The 20,301-nt window shown below is 34.3% G+C and overlaps 1 protein-coding gene and 2 pseudogenes across 1 annotated transcript; 1 reads left to right on the plus strand and 2 right to left on the minus strand.

Moving 5' to 3' along the window:
- Window positions 1-3,796: 3,796 nt before the first annotated feature.
- On the minus strand, window positions 3,797-4,750 carry LOC116113472 (annotated as a pseudogene).
- A 413-nt stretch (window positions 4,751-5,163) lies between these two features.
- LOC116113473 lies at window positions 5,164-5,989 on the plus strand (annotated as a pseudogene).
- LOC116113517 (DNA repair protein XRCC3 homolog) lies at window positions 5,190-8,078 on the minus strand. The gene is made up of 2 exons (XM_031399670.1): window positions 7,099-8,078; window positions 5,190-5,914 (listed from the first exon to the last, which is right to left on the minus strand). The coding sequence occupies exon 1, from the start codon at window positions 8,032-8,034 to the stop codon at window positions 7,135-7,137; it is 900 nt and encodes a 299-aa protein (XP_031255530.1). The 5' UTR covers window positions 8,035-8,078; the 3' UTR covers window positions 5,190-5,914; window positions 7,099-7,134.
- Between the last annotated feature and the right edge of the window lie 12,223 nt (window positions 8,079-20,301).

Raw genomic sequence — 20,301 nt, forward strand, 5'->3', positions numbered from 1 at the left:
GCTCGGGTAAAAATCAGACCATGAGAGGTTCTTGGTCCAGAAAGGTTTCCTGATGGAGGCAGTTGAAAGGTAAGACCATTATATTTGTCCTTGTATCATTCTATATATGATGTCGACTGTTTGTTAAGGGGAAAAATAAAAAACAACATAATTCATAATACAATTGTCTCATTGCAATTACAAGAGAAAATCATGACTGGCAGGAGTTTCTAATACCATATACGATTAATTAGTTTAATTCCCATGATCTTAACTATTTTTTTAACTTAAAAAAAAATGAATATACAGGAAAATACGGTCCCAATACTTATCCTTCCTTTCAATTAATTACTAATTCATGAATATTATGATTAAGAAAAAAATTATCCTTTCATTAAGAGAAATATCACTGGATTGGAGCAGTCTTGTTTATTTTCTAGCTTGATATTGTTTGATAAAGAACGGATTTATTGGGCAAGCTTAGGATTGATATAAATGTAAGTATAACTAAAATTTATGATGTGTCAAATTAATTATCTATTCATGAATAATATGACTACAACATGGAATTGAATATTGATTCTATCAATATTTTCCTCGATTTATTGGGCAAGCTGATTTCTCTTGAGTCTTGTGAGTCAGATACAAAGTTCCCAAAAAAAACCAAATTTAAAAAATAAAAAAATCGAGGAAAAAAAAAGAAGAAGGAAAAGAAAAAAAAACTTACATGAATGAGCTAGTATTGTAGCATGAGTTCATTGGATGTATGGTTTTCTTGGGCAGTCCCATTAATGGTGTCATGTCATGTTGGTGTTTTGGTAATTGGATTTTTTTTCATTTTATGCCCCTTTTTTTAAATTTTTATTAAATGTTTTGGGAATAACCACCACAATGGAGATCAATGGGGAATAGAGTAAGGTGGCCTTAGGCTCAGTCTCCCAATAAATAGTGTAAATTTAATTTCCTCCAGTATCTAAGTGATTAGAGTGATTTAGATGTCTAATGTTATAAATTTAATATGCTTTATGAAACTTGAAACAAAATTTAATAAGACAATTAATGAAGTATTATATGGATGATATTTAGAAAAATGTGATTATAAACTTTTTCTCTTATGATTTATGATTAAGATTAGGTGTAATATATACAATATAAAAATGCATAAAAATCATGTCACAATGTACATTCACTATCCATGAATCAAAACCAAACTAAGAGCAGATTAATTATCTCTCCTTTTCTTATTCTTTTTCAAAAAGTCTTGTGACCAAACAGAAAATCTAATGTACATGTTTTCTTTCTTGGAAAATTTTTACAAATTATTACCACTACACTCCAATGTAGTATTAGGTTATGAATATTATTTAATTTATTGTCATTATTTAATTAAAAAGTGTTTGACATTTGTACACAAACTCTTTGTATATAGACTTTTTTGCACTCTTTAATTGACACATCATTTATTTAATTTATTGTTTTTAATGAGTTAATTTTTTATGTGTATTCATCGTTCATTTTATACACATAAGTTCATAGTAAAGAGTTTGTACAAATAGTATTATTTAAATATTAATTTTTGATTTCTTAACGTTAGTGTTGTCCATATAAATTTACATTTGATCAATTTTTGACCATCATTATTATAAGTACTATATTATAAAAAATTATGAAAGTACCAAATGTAATGACAAATTATAGTTCATCCACCTTTATAATAAGGATAAAGATTGGCTTACAACTCATCTTACAAACTTTCTCTCATCATATCTTGACGTGTCAGTTCGTAATTAAATAAGTGAGACCTATAACGAGCAGTGAAATTCATTTGTGAGTTGTCACGTCGAAATTGTGAGAGAAAATTTATGAGATTGAGTTGTATGTGTAGTATTATCCTTATAACAAAATTTTGAACAATTCATAAAAAAATCAATCAAATTCAGACAACACCTCCAAAGCTTTTCAATTCCCTTCCAAAACGCAATACAAAAAAATGATAAACATATTCATCTCCAAAAATCATAAACCCACATAAATAATGAATATGAAAAATACAAAAAATAAAACACAACCAAAAAAACAAGAAAACATTAATAATAAACACACCAAGGGTACTACGATAAATAGTCAAATATTAGCGATCAAATTTTCCTCGTTAAAAATGAGTTTTAGCTAGCCAGAAAATACTCATATCGATTAAACACAGAGTTTCGATTTCTTTACTACTAGTAATTACGTATTGGTTATTTGCCTTAGCTTAATATTTTTCATTTTAGTAGTTTACTGCTATTCATTTCCTTGTCCTTTTTGGTATGCCTTTACTAATCTTGACTATTCTCTGTTGTAGAAGGCGGTGAAAGTGAAACTGTTTAGGAGAGGGCAATAACTTGCTTCTAGCACGCTTCATATTTGCTTTTGGGAAAAATTCACAGAATTAATTCATTTTCATTGGATGACCGAGCGATAACTAAAGCTCTTAGATATATTTCTATTTCAAATAAACAACAATCTGCATAGTGAGGCCACCAATGGGATATGATATAATATGAATTAATTATAATGAAAAAAAAAAAATCTATTTCAATTATACTATTATATTACAAATAAATGGCGGTAGATTCTATTTCCAATAACACTAGCAAATTTCACAGCTTTCCAAGCTGTCTCCCAAGAAATAGTGTAAATTTAATTTCCTCCAGTATCTAAGTGATTAGAGTGATTTAGATGTCTAATGTTATAAATTTAATATGCTTTAGGAAACTTGAAACAAAATTTTGTAAGACAATTAATGAAGTATATGGATGATATTTAGAAATATGCGATTATAAACTTTTTCCCTGATGATTTATGATTAAGATTAGGTGTAATATATACAATATAAAAATGCATAAACAACTGATAGTTGAAAATGCATAAAAATCATGTCACAATGTACATTCACGATATACACGTCCTATCCATGAATCAAATCCAAACTGAGAGCTTAATTAATTATCATATAATTTATAAAATTACAGTAATACTGTACATATATTTATGAACTGATTCAAAATGTCTTGATAAAGATTAAAAAATTTATTATTCAAGAAAATAGATTTGACAATATACGAATACAAAGAGTTTATAAAAATATTGAGAGTTATTTATTGAGTTTTGCTAGTTAATTTGGCAGTACACATAATCTCCCATATTCGCTACTTGAAATCAACATGATGTAATGTGATCAGCATATGCATTCCAATCTACCTCTATGTGCTTAATTCTTTCACAAAGGATAGGATTGTAACAACACAAATAGGTAGAACTTACTCTTAAAAACCGGCTTGTAAGAGCAGGAAGCCCATGTGGCTATTAACCCACCTGCCAAGCCCATACTTTAGGGATGCGATTGTTACAAAATAAGGATAAGATTTTTTAGATTCAACCTCTCAAATGTGCAGTTCAACTTCAAGTGGCAATAATAGTTTGAGACCAAAACATTTAAGAACAAAACCCAGTTAAAGTACCTTGCTGTGGTTTGGGCACAGCTAAGCTTCATACTATCAAAAACAGTACATGGCATTCTTATACCACAGAGGGAGTGACACGAAAAGTCACCTTCTACCCGATAGGCCTGCACTGTCGGGTTTCCAGCCAATATACTGGGAGTATGGAAGCTTACCTACAATTCTTCATAGGTATAAGTGGTATTGTGGTGATCCGGGATCGGAAAACTCGCATGGCTCTGATACCAAAAAGGGTATTAGGCCTCCATCGACGGTCTCAGGAGGTTATGCTCATGTGAAAATAAACAAAATAAATTAAATTCTCGGGCTTACTAGAAAAGTTTAAAACATAACATCAGAGACAAAAACGGAGACATGAAAATAATTATACAAAAAAAATATCCTCTTCTTCATTTGCAGCTAGCATTGCCATATTTCTCCATTATGGACTGTTTGATCTTCTCCTTCTCACATAAGAATTTCTTATGCAGGAATTCAGATTTAGATGGAGCAGCTTGAATTTGCATAAAAGCTTTCCAAGCATGAATATTGAGTTTCTTTAACTCGAAAGCTTGACCCTCCATTCTATATTTATTATCCCCTTCATAGAAATTTTCATCCGGATCAGCATCAAGCAGCGGATCTTCACGCATAGACCGACTCTTCGGATCATAATAAGCCGAATTTAAATCAAGATTCAGAAGGTACTTTGCTGTGTCCTCCCCAATACGTAAATTCCTCACCGTTCCTGTGCTTCCGCCATCAGTAGTACAACGAACACACTTCTTAACTTTTGCAAACTCCATAAGTTTGCTCTCGTTTATCTTCATATCAGCATTTTCATCTAATTTTTTAAGCTGCTGGTCTTTCAGATACTTCCTTCTAGCCTCATCCCTAGCTTCGTATCTCTGAACAACACGAGCATATGTCGCTGCTGTATCGAAACCATTCCATTGGTCTCGTTTGCCATCGTAATCCAGTTCAAAATTCTTACTGTTTTCATCGGCTGCAATGTTCATGTTTGTGAATTTGGCTCGTTTTTCTCTCGGCCTCTCCAAGCACCACTTAGTAGTCTGTGTAATTGCGCCACAATTTTCGCAAGCCCCTTTCCTGTATTTAGGAGCTTGATATATTTTTACACGTCTCTGATTTATCACAGGTTTAGTGTAGTTTGGTTTCTGTTTCTTTTGATGATTTTAGGAGGGTGATGATGATCCCTCTCCCTCAGCCTTAATATACCAAGGGGCAGTGGACAAATAATTTGGAATGTGGGGATTAACTGAATCCATCTCGGCTTGACAGAAATTTTGAATCGATTGATGGAATGAAAAAAATATTGATTTTCCACTATTTATATTCAAACATACCTAATACTATTAGTAAAGGGGTACCTAAAAGGACAAGGAAATCCATAGCAGGAAACTACCAAAAATACTCATAACGATTAAACACATAGTTTTGATTTCCTTGTCCTGAAACGTCCCTTTACTACTAGTAATTACGTCTTCATTATTTGTCTTAGCTTAATATTTTTCAATTTTAGTAGTTTACTGCTACCCATTTCCTTGTCCTTTTTGGTATTAGGTATGTTTGAATATCAATAGTGGAAAATCAATTTTTTTTTTTTTTAATTCCATCAATTGATTCAAAATTTCAGTCAACCCCAGATGGATTCAGTTAATCCCCACATTCCAAATTATTTAACGCTGATGGATCATCATCGTCACCCACCTTGAATCACCAAAAGAAACAGCAACCAAAATACACTCGATCTAAATCATTGTATCACAAAGGTGTAAAAAAATTTCAAGCTCCCAAGTACAGGAAGGGCGCTTGTGAAAAATGTGGTGCAATTACACATACTACTAAGTTGTGCTTTAAGAGGCCGAGAGAAAAAGAAGCAAAATTCACAAACATGAACATTGCAGCTGATGATTACATTGAGCATTTTGAGCTTGATTACAATGTCAAACGAGACCTCAGCGATCTACACTCGTGTTGTTCAGCTATACAAAGCTAGGGATGAGGCTAGAGGGAAGTACCCTAAAGACCAGCAGCTTCAAAAATTAGATGCGATAAACTGTTTGAAGAATGGAAAGGAGGATGATGAAGATGCTGATCTGAAGGTCAATGAGAGCAAGCATATGAAGTGTGTTCGTTGTACTACTAATGGCGGAAGTATAGGAAGTCAGGAATGGTGAGGAATTTCCGTATTCGGAAGGATACAGTGAAGTACCGACATGCTGACTCTTGATGTAGATTCGGTTTATCATGATCCGAAGAAGAGTCGGTCTATGCGTGAAGATCCGCTGCCTAATGTTGATCTATGGAGGAGATAATAAATATAGAATGAAGGGGCAAGCATTGGAGTTGAAGAAACTCAATATGCTTGGGAAGCTTCTGAAAAAGGTTCTGATATGCACATCCAAGCTGCTCCATCTCTATCTGAATTCCTGCATAAGAAATTCTTATGTGAGAAGATCATACAGTCTATAATGGAGAAATATGGCAATGCTAACCGTAAATGAAGAAGAGGCTAGTTTTCTTTGTTACTTTGTATGATTGTTTTCAAGTTTCCTTTCTTATATTTAATCTGATGTAGGAGAATTTCAGTTATTTGCTTATGTTATTTATCGGTAAACTTATAATTTAAAAGCGAGGTCCTGCCAAACTTATTTTTACAAAACAATCAGGAATATTACTTACTCGTTGCGGCATTGAGAAAGCAGTGAAGATTACATTTGTCGATCAATTATCGTTTTTAAGTATTATTTTTAAATAAAACTCAACAAATTACAATCTAAACATTGTTTTATTTAAAGGTCTTGCTTTATTTTACCCTCACACTAAGATATGAATTATGTTTAACTAACGATACACACAATTTGACTCCAAAGGGATAACCTAGCTAGTTTTGGTTCAAGTAGAGCTCAAATAAAAATAAGAGTATGTTAAAAATCATGTCAAAGGGGTATATTTTATATCAGTTGTCTAAGAAAGTGGCAGATGTTAAACTATCAAACAAGATTCAATATGTAATAGCATTTCAAACGTCAGAATTGTTATAACCTGCAAGTTTCAGTATGATAGCAATTAAAACATAAACTACTGCAATATAATTGCATAAATTCTTTGATGTATACACAAACAAGAGCCAATGATGGTTACAGAAGCAAATTGTAAACACTATCAGAGGGAATTCCACGTTTCACCACCCACCCTAGCTTGGAGATTTGACACTCAAAAATACTACATGGAAGTTAGTGCCCTCTCTACCAAAGACTAGAAACTATTTGTCATACCATAACTACCTTATGATGTTAGGTTCTTTACAGCATTTGTAAAATAAACCTTCTTCCAATAATGTTCCCCACTGACATGGGATTAGGCAATTAGTGATCAAATTCGATTTTTACATCTATACAAAATGAAGGTCCATAACCTAATAGAGCATCTACAATCAAACAGTTTACATCTGAAAAGAAAAGCTAATCAAAACATTAGCATCACTTCGTAACACCATGATATATAAGATTAGGATAAAATTCAAAGAAAAAATAATTACAATGCATAGAGCTCTACTTCACCAAAAGCCCATATTAAGTCAAGCATAATTCAAAAAATTGTACAGCAATACCTTCAAATGACAATATTTGTGCAAAAACACAAACCCTTATCGCTCAACTCCAAAAACCCCTTCTCTTGTGATCTCAAACTCACAAGATGAATCAGGCAAATGAGGCGCAAAAACAACACAAAGCCGCCTTCTTGCCCTCCTACACACAAAATCTTCCCCACCACCATTCACTGTCCCATTCTCTTCACTAACAAACTCTTCATTCCTCAACAAAAACAACCTTGAATTCACACAATTAGCCCAAGCTAACCCCAAAGCAGGACAAACCCGCCTTCCTGAAGAATACAAACAACCCAAATTCCCTATCCTCAACCCATTTATTCCTTCATTGGGCTCAATCAAATCAACCACCTGATTGGTCACCAAAACCGCCAAACCAAACCCCACCGCCATCGCCTTTAACTTCCCTGATATCTTGAAAAACAAAGACGACCTCTTTTTAAGATCACCTGGGGTGTTCTCAAAGTCGGATCGAAACAAAGCCGCAATAGAATCAATCACAATGAGCCTGATAGGCAGTCGAGACTTTGAATTTTTAATAAAAGATTCTATCTTGGGCATTTCATCGAGTAGTTGGTCCACAGAATGTACACTCTGAACAAATATGTGATCACAGGGGTTATGATCATTATTAGCTAGAAGGGCCGAATTGGAATTGCGAAAAGTGGCGCTGAGTTGGCGGAGCCGGCGAAGGGGGAAAGGGAATTCTGTGTGGAGGTAGAGAGACGAGGCGGAGAGACCGCCGTGGGAGGTAGGGAGTTGAGCGTAGAGGGAGAGTTGGAGGCAGAATTGGGTCTTGCCGGAGGCGCTCTCGGCCACCAGCTCAGTAATGGAGTTGCAGGGAATGCCGCCGCCGACGCAGCGGTCGAGGATCGGGCAGCCAAGGGTGCACTTTTGGGTGGTTAATGGGCGGTGGAGCAAGTTTTGCGGTCTCATAGATTGGGAAAATTGGCGGCAATAGATATGAGTTTAAAAGTTTAATCCTGCTTATTGAGTTATATTTAAGATAAAGAATTTCAAATGCAACAAATCAAATTATAAGATAGTACATAAGTCGTATGTGATATACACTTAAAGTCGTATGTGATATACACTTAACTTTATAATTGATTGATTTTGCATATAATATTTGTAACAATGTTGAAAGATTTAACTATAGGTTTACTTCTAATAAATTTTTTAATATCAAAAATTATAATAGTTTATGTGAGATTTTTTTTTTTCTAACATAAACTCTCTCGTAATAATATTACTTATAATATAAGGTAAGAAATAAAAGATAAAAATAATTTGAATTCTTCCTCGATTACTAATAGAGATGGTCATTAGAACTCTTACCTGGTCGGTAGTTCTAAAGTTTTTGAAGGATTAGTTGAAGTATGCATAAATTAGTCTGAATACTTTCGATCATAAAAATAATAATAATCTTACATATAATAGATTAGTTTATTAAGTCATTATGTTTGTCCAAATTTAAGACATTTTTATTTGTTTAGAGATCAAACATTTTTCTCTACCTAATCATGTGACACTTTTATAATGTTTGATACTATCACCCCCAAAAGTTTATGATGTAATGTTAGTTTCTTTACAGTTAATTTAGGGTTGGGGTTAGTTCAGAAGCCTGCATAACAAAATCAACTTATTCCTCTAACACTATTTGGAGTCATTTTAGGTATTCACATAACAAGCCCAACTTATCCCTTCAACACTACCGCTAGCCGATCCAACTAAGTGTTAGTCTGACTTATGTTAGTTTAGGCTAAAGTTAATGAGGTCAATTTAAGAGCTCATATAGCATTAGTACTACGACAGTATAGGGTTAAAAATAGTTTAGAAGGGGGTTTCGCCCATTTGAGTCAATCTATCGGCTTTGTTTAAGGTTGAAGTCAGTTTAATCCGTAAATAGCTAATATATTAAGGTCAATAAAGTCCTGTCTATGTGTGTGATCATAACACTAGAAATGGAAAAAGAGTCACACTTCCATATATTATCTCTAAAATTATCACTATTGTTTTAAAGATATTGAAAATTAATAACATTTTAAAAACTCTTTCATAATTTCTTTTTCCCTATTTCTTTGTCAACAAAAATTCCTAAGTTATATATACCTATAACGCTTTTCATGTAAATGGTTGCTATAAAGTAAATATAGAGACAAGTGATGCGATCTCCTTCGATTTGCGAAGAAACCCGCCGATCAAGAACGTAAATATATAGGAACAATCCGAAATTGAAGAATCGTGACCCGAAACGAATCTATCGTTAAAACCTTGGTATAGATAATCTGAAACGCCACAAGTTTGATTTAGATTGAAAAGTTTCGTGGAAGAATGCCACAAAAATTAGTGATTCTTGATGAGTTCTAGATATCAACATGCAATCTTGAAAAAAAAAAAAAAAAAAAGGAAATATTTAATTATTCCTCCTCAAAAGGTTTGTGGCCAAAACATCCAACAATTATATATAACTAACTAATTAAAAATAAGGCTAACAGCCCATTAATAGGTTTTAACCCTAATAACTATCCCAAACCCAACTAATAAAAATAATAAAATACTTAGGCTTTAGTAAATAAATAGCTCCAGCCCATTACATCAAAATAAGTCTTAAAATAGCCCACATAAAACAACAGTTATTAAGCCCCATGAACAAAGGCTTGGACGCCAACTTGGACCCAATTAGGGCTAACAAGAATCGGTCTTTAATTCCTCAAACTTGGACTTGGGCTTCAATCTTGTTAATAATCTTTTTGGATCCCTCTAAGACATACTCGACTTCATACATTGCTTCTTGGCTTCAAGTTCTTCAATTACGCTTGACAAGACACGTTGCATCTTAGCTTGACTCCTCATAATCAGGCCCACCAGAATGTAAAGAGGATCTTGTGTCAGCTTTACAACAACAGGTTGCTCGGTCATGTCCTCATCATACCCTCTCTCTTGAAATGGGTTCATCCTCAAATCTGCATCATCAAAAAAGTTAAGTCAAAAACATTAAAGGTGACACTTATATTATACTCACGTAGAAGATCCATCTTGTATGCATTATCTCCGATTCACTCGAGCACTTGGAATGGACCATCGCCTCTAGGGTGCAACTTAGATTTCCGCTGAGATGGAAATCTCTCTTTCCGTAAATGTACCCATACCCAATCTCTTGGTTGGAATACCACTTTCTTTCGCCCCTTGTTAGCTTGTCTCGTGTATTGTTTGGTTCGCTTCTCAATATTTTTCTTTATTTTTTCATGAAGTTGTCGAACAAACTTTGCCTTTCTCTTGCCATCTAAACTGGAACGCTCATCAACAAGTAAAGGCAACAAATCCAAAGGGGTTAAAGGGTTAAAACCATAAACAATTTCAAATGGTGAATAACCTGTAGCGGAATGCACAACCCTATTAGATGCAAATTCTACATGTGGGAAACAATCCTTCCAAGATTTCAAATTCTTTTCTAAAATAGCACGCAACAATGTAGATAATGTTTTATTTACTACTCAGTCTGTCCATCCGTTGCAAGTGACAAGTAGTTGAAAATAAAAGTTTAGTACCTAACACCTTCCAGAAATAGCTTAAGAATTTTGCATCTCGATCCGACACGATACTCCTTGGAACTTCATGTAAGCACACTATTTCCCTGAAAAATAAATTGGCGATGTTAGTTGCATCATCAGTTCTATGACATGGAATGAAATGTGCCATTTTCAAAAACCTATCTACAACTACAAAAATTGAATCCCTGCCTCTTTTCGTCCTAGGTAATCCTAATATGAAATCCATGGAAATAACTACCCACGGCTCACTAGGAATTGGTAAGGGACTATACAAGGCATGGGGTGAGACTCTAGACTTGACCTTTTTACATAGGATACACCTGTCACAAATACGCTCAACATCCCTCTTCATATGCAGCCAATTAGCATCACTTTTCTTATAATTGAGTAATTAGAATTAAATTAAAAATAACATTGTTTGTGGATTATCAGAATTATAATTTGTTATGTAAATTATACTTAGATATATTATAAATATATATAGAATATATATATATATATATATTAAAATATCATTATTTAAGCAAGTAACCTCCCCCAAATAATTCCATTAAGTTCTCACACAAAACAAACTATGTGTTATCTACCAAAACACATTTGATATTGACACACAACCTTCACTTTTGGTTTTCGGAATCTCATAATCGACAACATGTTCAATTATAATTGAGTAAACATGTTATCTACTTATTATTATTATTAATTGAATTTGAGGTGAGTCGGACTCCTCACTAAATAAGGCTTTGTTGAATGGAAGATTACCCTCTCTCGGTCAAGCTCATATGTTGAATCATGTCTGTTGATAGACACTTGAGCGTGTCTAGTCGGTGTGAGACTCCAACACTCTCTCTCATAGTCAAGCCCATATGTTGGGTCATGCTTGTTGATAGAGGTAGTTATTGGCTCTAACTCCTCATCCGCTGATTAAGCACTCAGCTCAATTGAGTTTAAGTCTGATACTATGATAGAATATGAGGTGAGCTTGACTCTTCACCCAATAAGGTTTTGTTGAAGGCAAGATTACCCATCTTGATCAAGTGCATATGTTGGGTCATGTCTGTTGATGGAGGCTTGAGCGTGTCTAGTTGGTATGAGACTCTAATAATTATGCATAGAAACATAAATAAATTTTGAACTGCTATCATACTATAAAAGAGAAATTTTGAAATATATTGCATATTGCATCATAGCATAAGAGTAAAATGGATATGCACTTACTCTTATATTAGTCAGACTCAAAATTTTATCATGTTTTGAACTCATCAAGCAATATGAGTAATCTTGTCTATCAAAAGTTCTATTTTATCTTAAACTCTATGTTTAAGATTAGCATTACGCTAAATATTAAACTTATTTAGAAGAAAAAAAATCCCAAATAAAATTGTATTTGTAATTACCAGAACTCGTAGAACGTCTAAGGCTTAACTATCTTTAAGAGGGATAACATTAAATAATTACGTAGTAGAAAAAACAAAACATTTTTTATCCAAAAACTTAAAGCCCAACAATCCTTATACAGATCTACGTCATTTTCATAAACAATATAATCATAAGATCAAGACTATACCAGCGTTTGGAGGCTCCTTCGATTGATGCAAATCTGTAACACTCACATCAAGGTACGTAATTTTACTTATGCCCTAATACCTTTCATTGGATTTCTTTGAAGTTACCTTAGACAAATGTGAAGAAAATTCCTTAAAAGTTCATTAAGGGTAAAATGGTCTTTTCACTCAAAATTAGTTGAAATTGTGGCGAGTGAAAAGAGATACAATTTCATGGAGAATGCAATAAAAATGAGGGCATTATGGTAATTGACTAAGGGACATAGATGGAATTTTAGTGAAAGTGCAAGGCCAAAATGGGAATACAAGAAATGCTCATGCAAGACATCTAAAGTCTTTTAAATGTCAAAATGTCTCATAAGACCACCCCCATGGGCCTCACGAACTAACAACTCCCTCAAAGAAATATTAGGCACACACAGTCTATTTTCTCTAAATAAGAACTCATCATGCCTATAGAACTTATCAACAGCAGTTTTCTCGCAAGCAGCATAAATAGTAGCAAAATCATTATCTGTAGCATATAAATCCTTAATGTGCTCAAAGCCTAATAATTTTGCTTCCAAGGTTGAGATTAAAGCATACCTACGAGACAATGCAATGACAACTACATTTTCCTTACCTTGCTTGTAGTTGATGACATACGAAAATGTCTCTATGAATTCGACCCATTTAGCATGCCTACGATTTAACTTACATTGTCCTTTTAAATGTTTCAAGGATTCGTGATCAGTATGGATGACGAATTATTTGGGCCACAAGTAATGTTGTCATGTTTCCAATGCCCTCACCAATGTGTAAAGTTCCTTATCATACGCAGGGTAGTTTAAGGCCGCTCCATTCAATTTTTCACTTAAATACGCTATAGGTCTCCTTTCCTGCATAAGAACAGCTCCAATGCCTATACCTGATGCATCGCACTCAATTTTAAAAGCTTTAGTAAAATCAGGTAAAGCAAGTAAAGGCGCAGAACTCAATTTATCCTTAATCATTCTAAATGCATGCTTTTGTTCTTCACCCCACTAAAACCCTACAGACTTCTTAATGACTTCCGTCAATGGTGCAACTAGTGTACTAAAATCGCTCACAAATTGCCTATAAAAACTAGCTAAACCATGAAAACTCCTAACCCGGGTGATGGAGGTCGGTGTCGGCCACTTCCGAATAGCCTTTACCTTTTCCTCATCCACCTCAACACCTCTAGATGACACGACAAACCCTAAGAATATAACCTGGTCTGTGCAAAAGGAACACTTCTTGAGATTAACATAAAGCTTCTCTCGTCTCAAAAGACTCAACATATCACGCAAGTGTCTTAGATGCTTATCTTGACTCTTACTGTACACTAAGATATCATCAAAGTAAACAACTACAAATTTTCCAATGAATGCACGCAAATCATGATTCATGAGTCTCATAAATGAACTAGGTGCGTTAGTTAAACCAAAAGGCATAACTAACCATTCATATCAACTATGTTTTGTTTTAAAAGCAGTTTTCCACTCATCTCCTTATTTCATGCGATTTTAATGATATCCACTCTTAAGATCAATTTTATAGAACAAACAAGATCCATGCAACTCATCTAACATATCATCTAACCTAGGAATTGGATAGCGATACTTTACAGTGATTTTATTGACCGCTCGACAATCAATTCACATCATTCACGTCCCATCCTTTTTTGGCACAAGTATGACTGGAACTACACAAGGACTCATGCTCTCTCGTATATCTCCCTTCTTCATCAAGTCTTCAACTTGCCTCTAAAGCTCCTTCATCTCCTCAGGATTTCTTTTATAGGTTGGTCGATTAGGAATCAATGCGCTAGGAATGAAGTTGATTTGATGCTCGATTCTTTGAATGGGTGGTAATCCATCTGGTATCTCCTATAGGAGTACGTTATCAAATTCCTGCAAAAGAGAAACAACCACACTAGGCAAAGATCAGAATCTGATAAAAATGACTCATTGTAAACAAACATAACCAAGTGTTGTTCAGTCACAAGGGCAGCCCTCACATCACTCTCTCTTGCGTAGAAACTCATCTTTTTCTTCTCTCTGTTTGCAATCTCACTTTTGCACTCTTAGACACTCAACCCCCTTTCCTTTCCCGATCTCTCTCTCTCTCTCTCTCTCGGTCTCACCTTTCTTTTTCTCTCTATTATTTTCACTCATCAATTTTTTTTCACTCTTTTTTTCGGCCTTACTCTTTTTCTCACTTTCGCTCAATTGATCTTTATACACTTGTTTTGGGGTTAAAGGTACTAGTGTAGTTTGATGTTGTTCGTGACAAAGGAATATCTATTCTTAAATCCATCGTGAACTAAATGCCTATCGTACTGCCATGGCCTTCCTAATAGTATGTGCCCGACATGCATTGGAGCCACATCACACATAATTTCATCCTTGTACTTCTCTATGGAGAATGACAATAATACCTGTTTGGTAACTCTAATCTCGCCACAATCATTTAACCACTGTAGCTTATAAGGCCTAGGGTGTTTGAGTGTAGATAAGCTAAGCTTCTCAACAAGTTCTGTGCTAGTGACATTAGTACAGCTACCACCGTCTATGATTAAGGTACACACTTTATTCTTCACATGATAGCGAGTATGAAAAATATTCTCTCATTGTTCCTCATTCTCCTCGCTAATTTGCACACTCAAAGCTCTTTTAGACACTAGTATCTCTCTCTCAACAGGAAACTCTAACTCTACATCACTAGCATCCTCTAATGGTGGCATAGAATCATCATCCGACTCCTCCTTCGTCTCATACACTCCATCCTCCCTCAATACCATGACTCTTTTATTGGGACACTAAGAAGCTATGTGACCTCTACCCAAACTTTTAAAACACTTTATCTCACTGTTTCTCTTGGGTGGTTCAAGTTTACTAAACTTTGAATCACGATTGGCCTCGTCTTTCTTAAGCTCAGGGCCATGGTTGTCAAATCGTGTATCGTATCGTGTATCGAAAACCTAATTTTTCGAATCGTGTATCGCGAATCGTATCGTATCGTAAGATACACATTTTTTTTAAATAATAAAATAATAATTTTTTTCTAAAAATTAATATAATCCCCAAGATTAATTAATAAATTTTGTGATACTATTGGCTTTAAATTATGATATTACATAATCAAAATTAATCATAAACTTAAGAATCTATATCATTTCTTTTCAACCATTTATATCATTTCCAAGATTAATGTTAATATCTATATCTCCACTAGTGTTATTATTATCATGCAAAATAGGCAACACATCTTCCTCTTCACTTTCTCCATCTTCATCACACAAAATAGGCAGTACATCTTCCTCTTCAACAACTTTTTCTTTAGCTCTTTTGTTGCTAGCATTTAAGTTCCTTGGTCCTATAAAGAAATCATCAAACCATCAATATACATAGTACGTTCAATTTTTTATTAAAAGAATTGCTAGATTAATATCAAAGTAAGATATACCTCTGGCTCTTTTATTGCTAGGAGCACATTCATCTATGTTGAAGCATTCTTGAATATCCATCCATGAATTATCATCCGGCAACCAAGGATCTTCTTTTTCCATAATCCACTCATCATCGGATTCTATGTCCAATAAACATATTGGATCATATGCCTCTCCTTTCTCCTCCCTAAGCTTTTGCCTCATTTCTAATTGAAGGTTATATTTAACAAAGACAAGAGCATTCAATCTTTGTTGCTCCAAACGATTCCTTCTTTTAGAATGCACATGTTCAAAGGTACTCCAATTTCTTTCACAACCCGTGGCACTACATGTAAGGCTTAAGACTTTTATGGCAAGTGTTTGCAACTCTTTGCACTCTTCTCTATAGCTGTCCCACCATAAAGCTATTTAAAAAATAATAATAATAATAACAAACACATTAGTAAGTTATAACCAAAATAAATAAATAACAAACATATAAGCAAACATACCCGGTTGTTTTTTGTCTCTTGTTATTATGGTCATATCCATTCCAAATAATCCTACTCTTCTTTTAAACTTGTCAAGTTGAGCATCAACTTCAACTCTTGTTTCCACATCCGGATACATCTTCTCAATTACCTTGTACAATCTAATTTTAACTTCTTTGTCTGGATTGAAGTTTGGATCATAATGGTACCTAATATATAAAATCAACATAAATTAGATTTCTAAATTCAAATTTTCAAGCAATTTTTATATGGATTAAAAAAAAATGATCAACACTTACTTAGGATTAAGGTAGTATGCCGCTGCATGAATTGGCTTATGAAGTTGAAAATCCCAATGAGTGTCAATTATCTTCCATATTTCTCTATATCGATGCTCCACATTGTTGAAATTCTTTGCAATTTGATTCTTTGCTCTTCTCATGGCTTCATAGATGTATCCTATTGCTTGTTTCGCATCACCATCTACAAGCCTCAAAACCTCCACTAGTGGATCCACACATTTCAAGGCAAATTGGATGGATTTCCAAAATCTTGTATCACTCAAGATAATATCCACCATTTTTTTCCCCTTAACTGTAGTAGCATGTATACTATTTGGCCATTCTTCTGATGCAAACATGGACCTAAGAGTTAGTTTACTATCCATAATGCAACTCAATGTGAGAAAAGACGTTGCAAATCTTGTTACTGCCGGTCTTGCTAGCTCTTTATCCTTTGAAAATTTTCTATATAAATTAAGCACCCATGTATGCCCATAAATGAAACTTGTGACTTGCTTGGCTTTTGCAATGGTGTCATAGAATACCGCAATCTTTCCAATATCCTCAAGAATCAAGTCAAGACAATGAGCCGCACAAGGAGACCAAAATAGCTTTCTCCTTTTCTCTTTTAACATTCTACCGGCAGCTACATAATTGGATGCTCCGTCAGTTACCACTTGTACAACATGCTCCTCTCCTATCTCCTCCACAACACTATCAAGTAACTCAAACATTTTTTGAGCATTTTTTATAAATTCGGAGGTATCAATAGATTTCAAAAAAACTGTCCCACTTGGACTATTGACAAGAAAGTTAGTCAGTGATCTACCCTTTCCATCCGTCCACCCATCTGACATTAATGTGCAACCATTCTTTTTCCACTCATTTTTTATACTTTCCAAGTTTTTCTTCCACAAGATCAACCTCTCTCTTCAAATAAGAAACTCTTGCTTCATGATAAGTAGGAGGTTTCAATCCGCTTCCATAATCTCCCACTAATTTTAACATGTCAACAAAAAGAGGACTTTTAACTAAATTAAATGGTAATGCATTGCCATAAAGACACCTACATATACCTTGAATTACCTTTTCCCTATCCTTCACAACTTCATTTAAAGTTCTTTGCTTAGAGTTAGAACCACTTCCTTTTTTCCCCTTACTAAGAAAACTATCAATTTTACCCGTATTGGGATTAACATCTTACTGTTTAAAAATGTCAACCATATCATCATCATCATCATCCTTATTAACTTTCTTTGCTACCAACAACTCTTGAAATTTCATTTTAACATCTTCGGGAACTTGACTACATGGCTTAACTGGATATGGGCTCCAGCAAGATGATTTTTCATTCGTATTACACCACCCCAATATGGTATACCACAATAGTTACATGTAAGATGCAATCTATTTTCCTCATTCACTTTTTTACAATGCTCCCATGTAATATCATCTAATTTTCCCTTCTTATTTCTCATGATTGAAATCTTAGTCTTAATCTAATAGACCAAAAGAGGCTGCAAAATACCAAATGAAGAAGCATAACATAAGGAAAACAAATCGAAACTCATATACAAGAGGTTTGTAAAATTGTTATCCATAGAACAATGCAACTAAGAATTTCTTAGTATTCTAATATTATATTATTTAATTGTCTTCAGTTTTATTCAACAATCAACAAAGATGAATCATTTTTTTATATTCTTAATGAGCAAATAAACAAATCAAGGTTTTTGTAATATTATATTACAGATCAAATATGAAATGAAAAGAGAAAAAAAGTAGTACACCTGAACAAATCGTGTAGAACTTGGGTGGCTTTTAGCTTAATTGGTTTAATAAATTACTAACTACTGAGAGTGGGGACCGAGAGGCTATGGTGCATGCAATTGCTCTATATTATTTAATTGTCTCCACTTGTATCAAGAATCAACAAAGATGAATCAACTTTTTATATTCTTAATGAGCAAACAAACAAATCAAGGTTTTTATAATATTATATTACAATTCAAATATGAAATGAAAAGAGAAAAAAAGTAGTATACCTGAACAAATTGTGTTGAACTTGGTGACTTTTAGCTTAATTGCTGACTACTGAGAAGTGGGGACCGAGAGGCTAAGGTGCGTGCAACTGCTCTCTTCACCATGAGTGAATCTTAGCTAGGGTAAAATTGGGGATGGGGTAATTTTAAGTGGGTTTCAGTGAATCGGGTCGGGTAACCTAGATCTGACCCGATCTATTTTCAACCTGACCCAAAAAATTTTTTAGGCCTTCGGCCCAAATTAAAAAAGCCGTATCGATATTTTTAAGGATACGGACCAATACGTATTTTATCATAAAATACATATCAACGTATCAAAAGGTTTGCGATACACCCTCCGATACATATCGTTGGTGACCCGTATCGAATCGTATCATAGGATTCATATTGTGTATCGTAGGATATTAACAACCATGCTGAGGGCTCTCAATTTTGGGCTTGTAGAAGGTTCCCTCATCTCGCTTAGACCCACTCGACCTAAAAGTATTACTATAAGATCCTAAGTCTCTCGACCCTCACATTGCAACTATCGCTCAACTTTCATGGCCATAAGAACCATGTCTTCTAACTCAACATAGTGTTGCAACTCTACCACATTAGCTATCTCTCGATTTAACCCATTCAAGAACCTAGCCATAGTGGCTTCTCTATCCTCCTTTATATTTGCCCTAATCATAGCCATCTCCATCTCTTTATAATAATCCTCTACGCTCTTATTCCCTTGCCTAAGCCCTTGTAACCTTTGGAACAAATTGTTATAGTAATGGCTCGGAATAAATCACTACCTCATCACACTCTTCATATCTTCCCATGTTTCTATGCCTATTCCTAACTAATTGGTCCCACCATACGCTGGCGTAATCAGTAAACTCTACAATCGCTAATTTCACTTTCTTCTCTTCCTAGTAACTATGGATATCAAAGACTTGTTCTACCTTTCTCTCCCACTCCAAATAAGCCTCCAAATCGTTCCTACCTTGAAAAGGTGGAATCTTCATCTTAATACTACCCAAGTTTCTATCTTCCCAAACCGAGTTCCTACCTCCCCTAAAGTATTTCCCATCGTTCTTTCTAACCTGCCTATCCGCACTTATTATGGTCATCTCATCGTCATTGCGCTTATTCTCACTATCAATTACTATCCTATCATGAGCTCACGTGGATGGTGCATTCTTCTTATTTTTCTTTTCCCCTTCTTTCATTCTTTCTACCCTACTCTCAAAACTACTCATAAGATTCATCATACGTTCTAATTGTTACTGCATAGCTTTCATTGTGAAAACGTTGGATTTCTCTGATTCTTTCGCAATGTCCTTTTCAAGATTTTTCATGAAGGTGTACCTGTAGAAAATGTTAGAAAATTCCTTATAAACACTCCCTCACGTGTTTACACTCAATTATTCAAGCCACTTACACTCGCATTTAGAATGCTCTTTTGAATCTCATGATCTGAAATTTTATTTTATTTTATTTTTTTACAACGAAAGACAAGAATTATTAAATTTTCAGATGTGTCGCTCAAAATCACCTACCGAGAATGCAAAAGGACAGATCCGAATCAATCACGAAGACAATAGAACACCCAAAATTTAGAGTGTTCACGACAATAAAAAAAAAAAATCAACACCAAGAATATGAAACGAACAAAACTTCAATCAAGATCGAATCTTTGGAAGGACAATTGTAAAAGATTAGATTGTAACAAATCAGACCAAGATTCAAGATTAACAAGATTTGGCCGCAACTTTTCTTTCTTTCTTCTTTTTATTTTTTTATATATCTAATCAAGATCTGAACGTGAACAGTATATTCAGATCTGATATATGTTGCAATTTTTATT

This window comes from Pistacia vera, unplaced genomic scaffold (assembly GCF_008641045.1).
Source record: "Pistacia vera cultivar Batoury unplaced genomic scaffold, PisVer_v2 Contig68, whole genome shotgun sequence".
In the NCBI taxonomy this organism is placed as follows: Eukaryota; Viridiplantae; Streptophyta; class Magnoliopsida; order Sapindales; family Anacardiaceae; genus Pistacia; species Pistacia vera.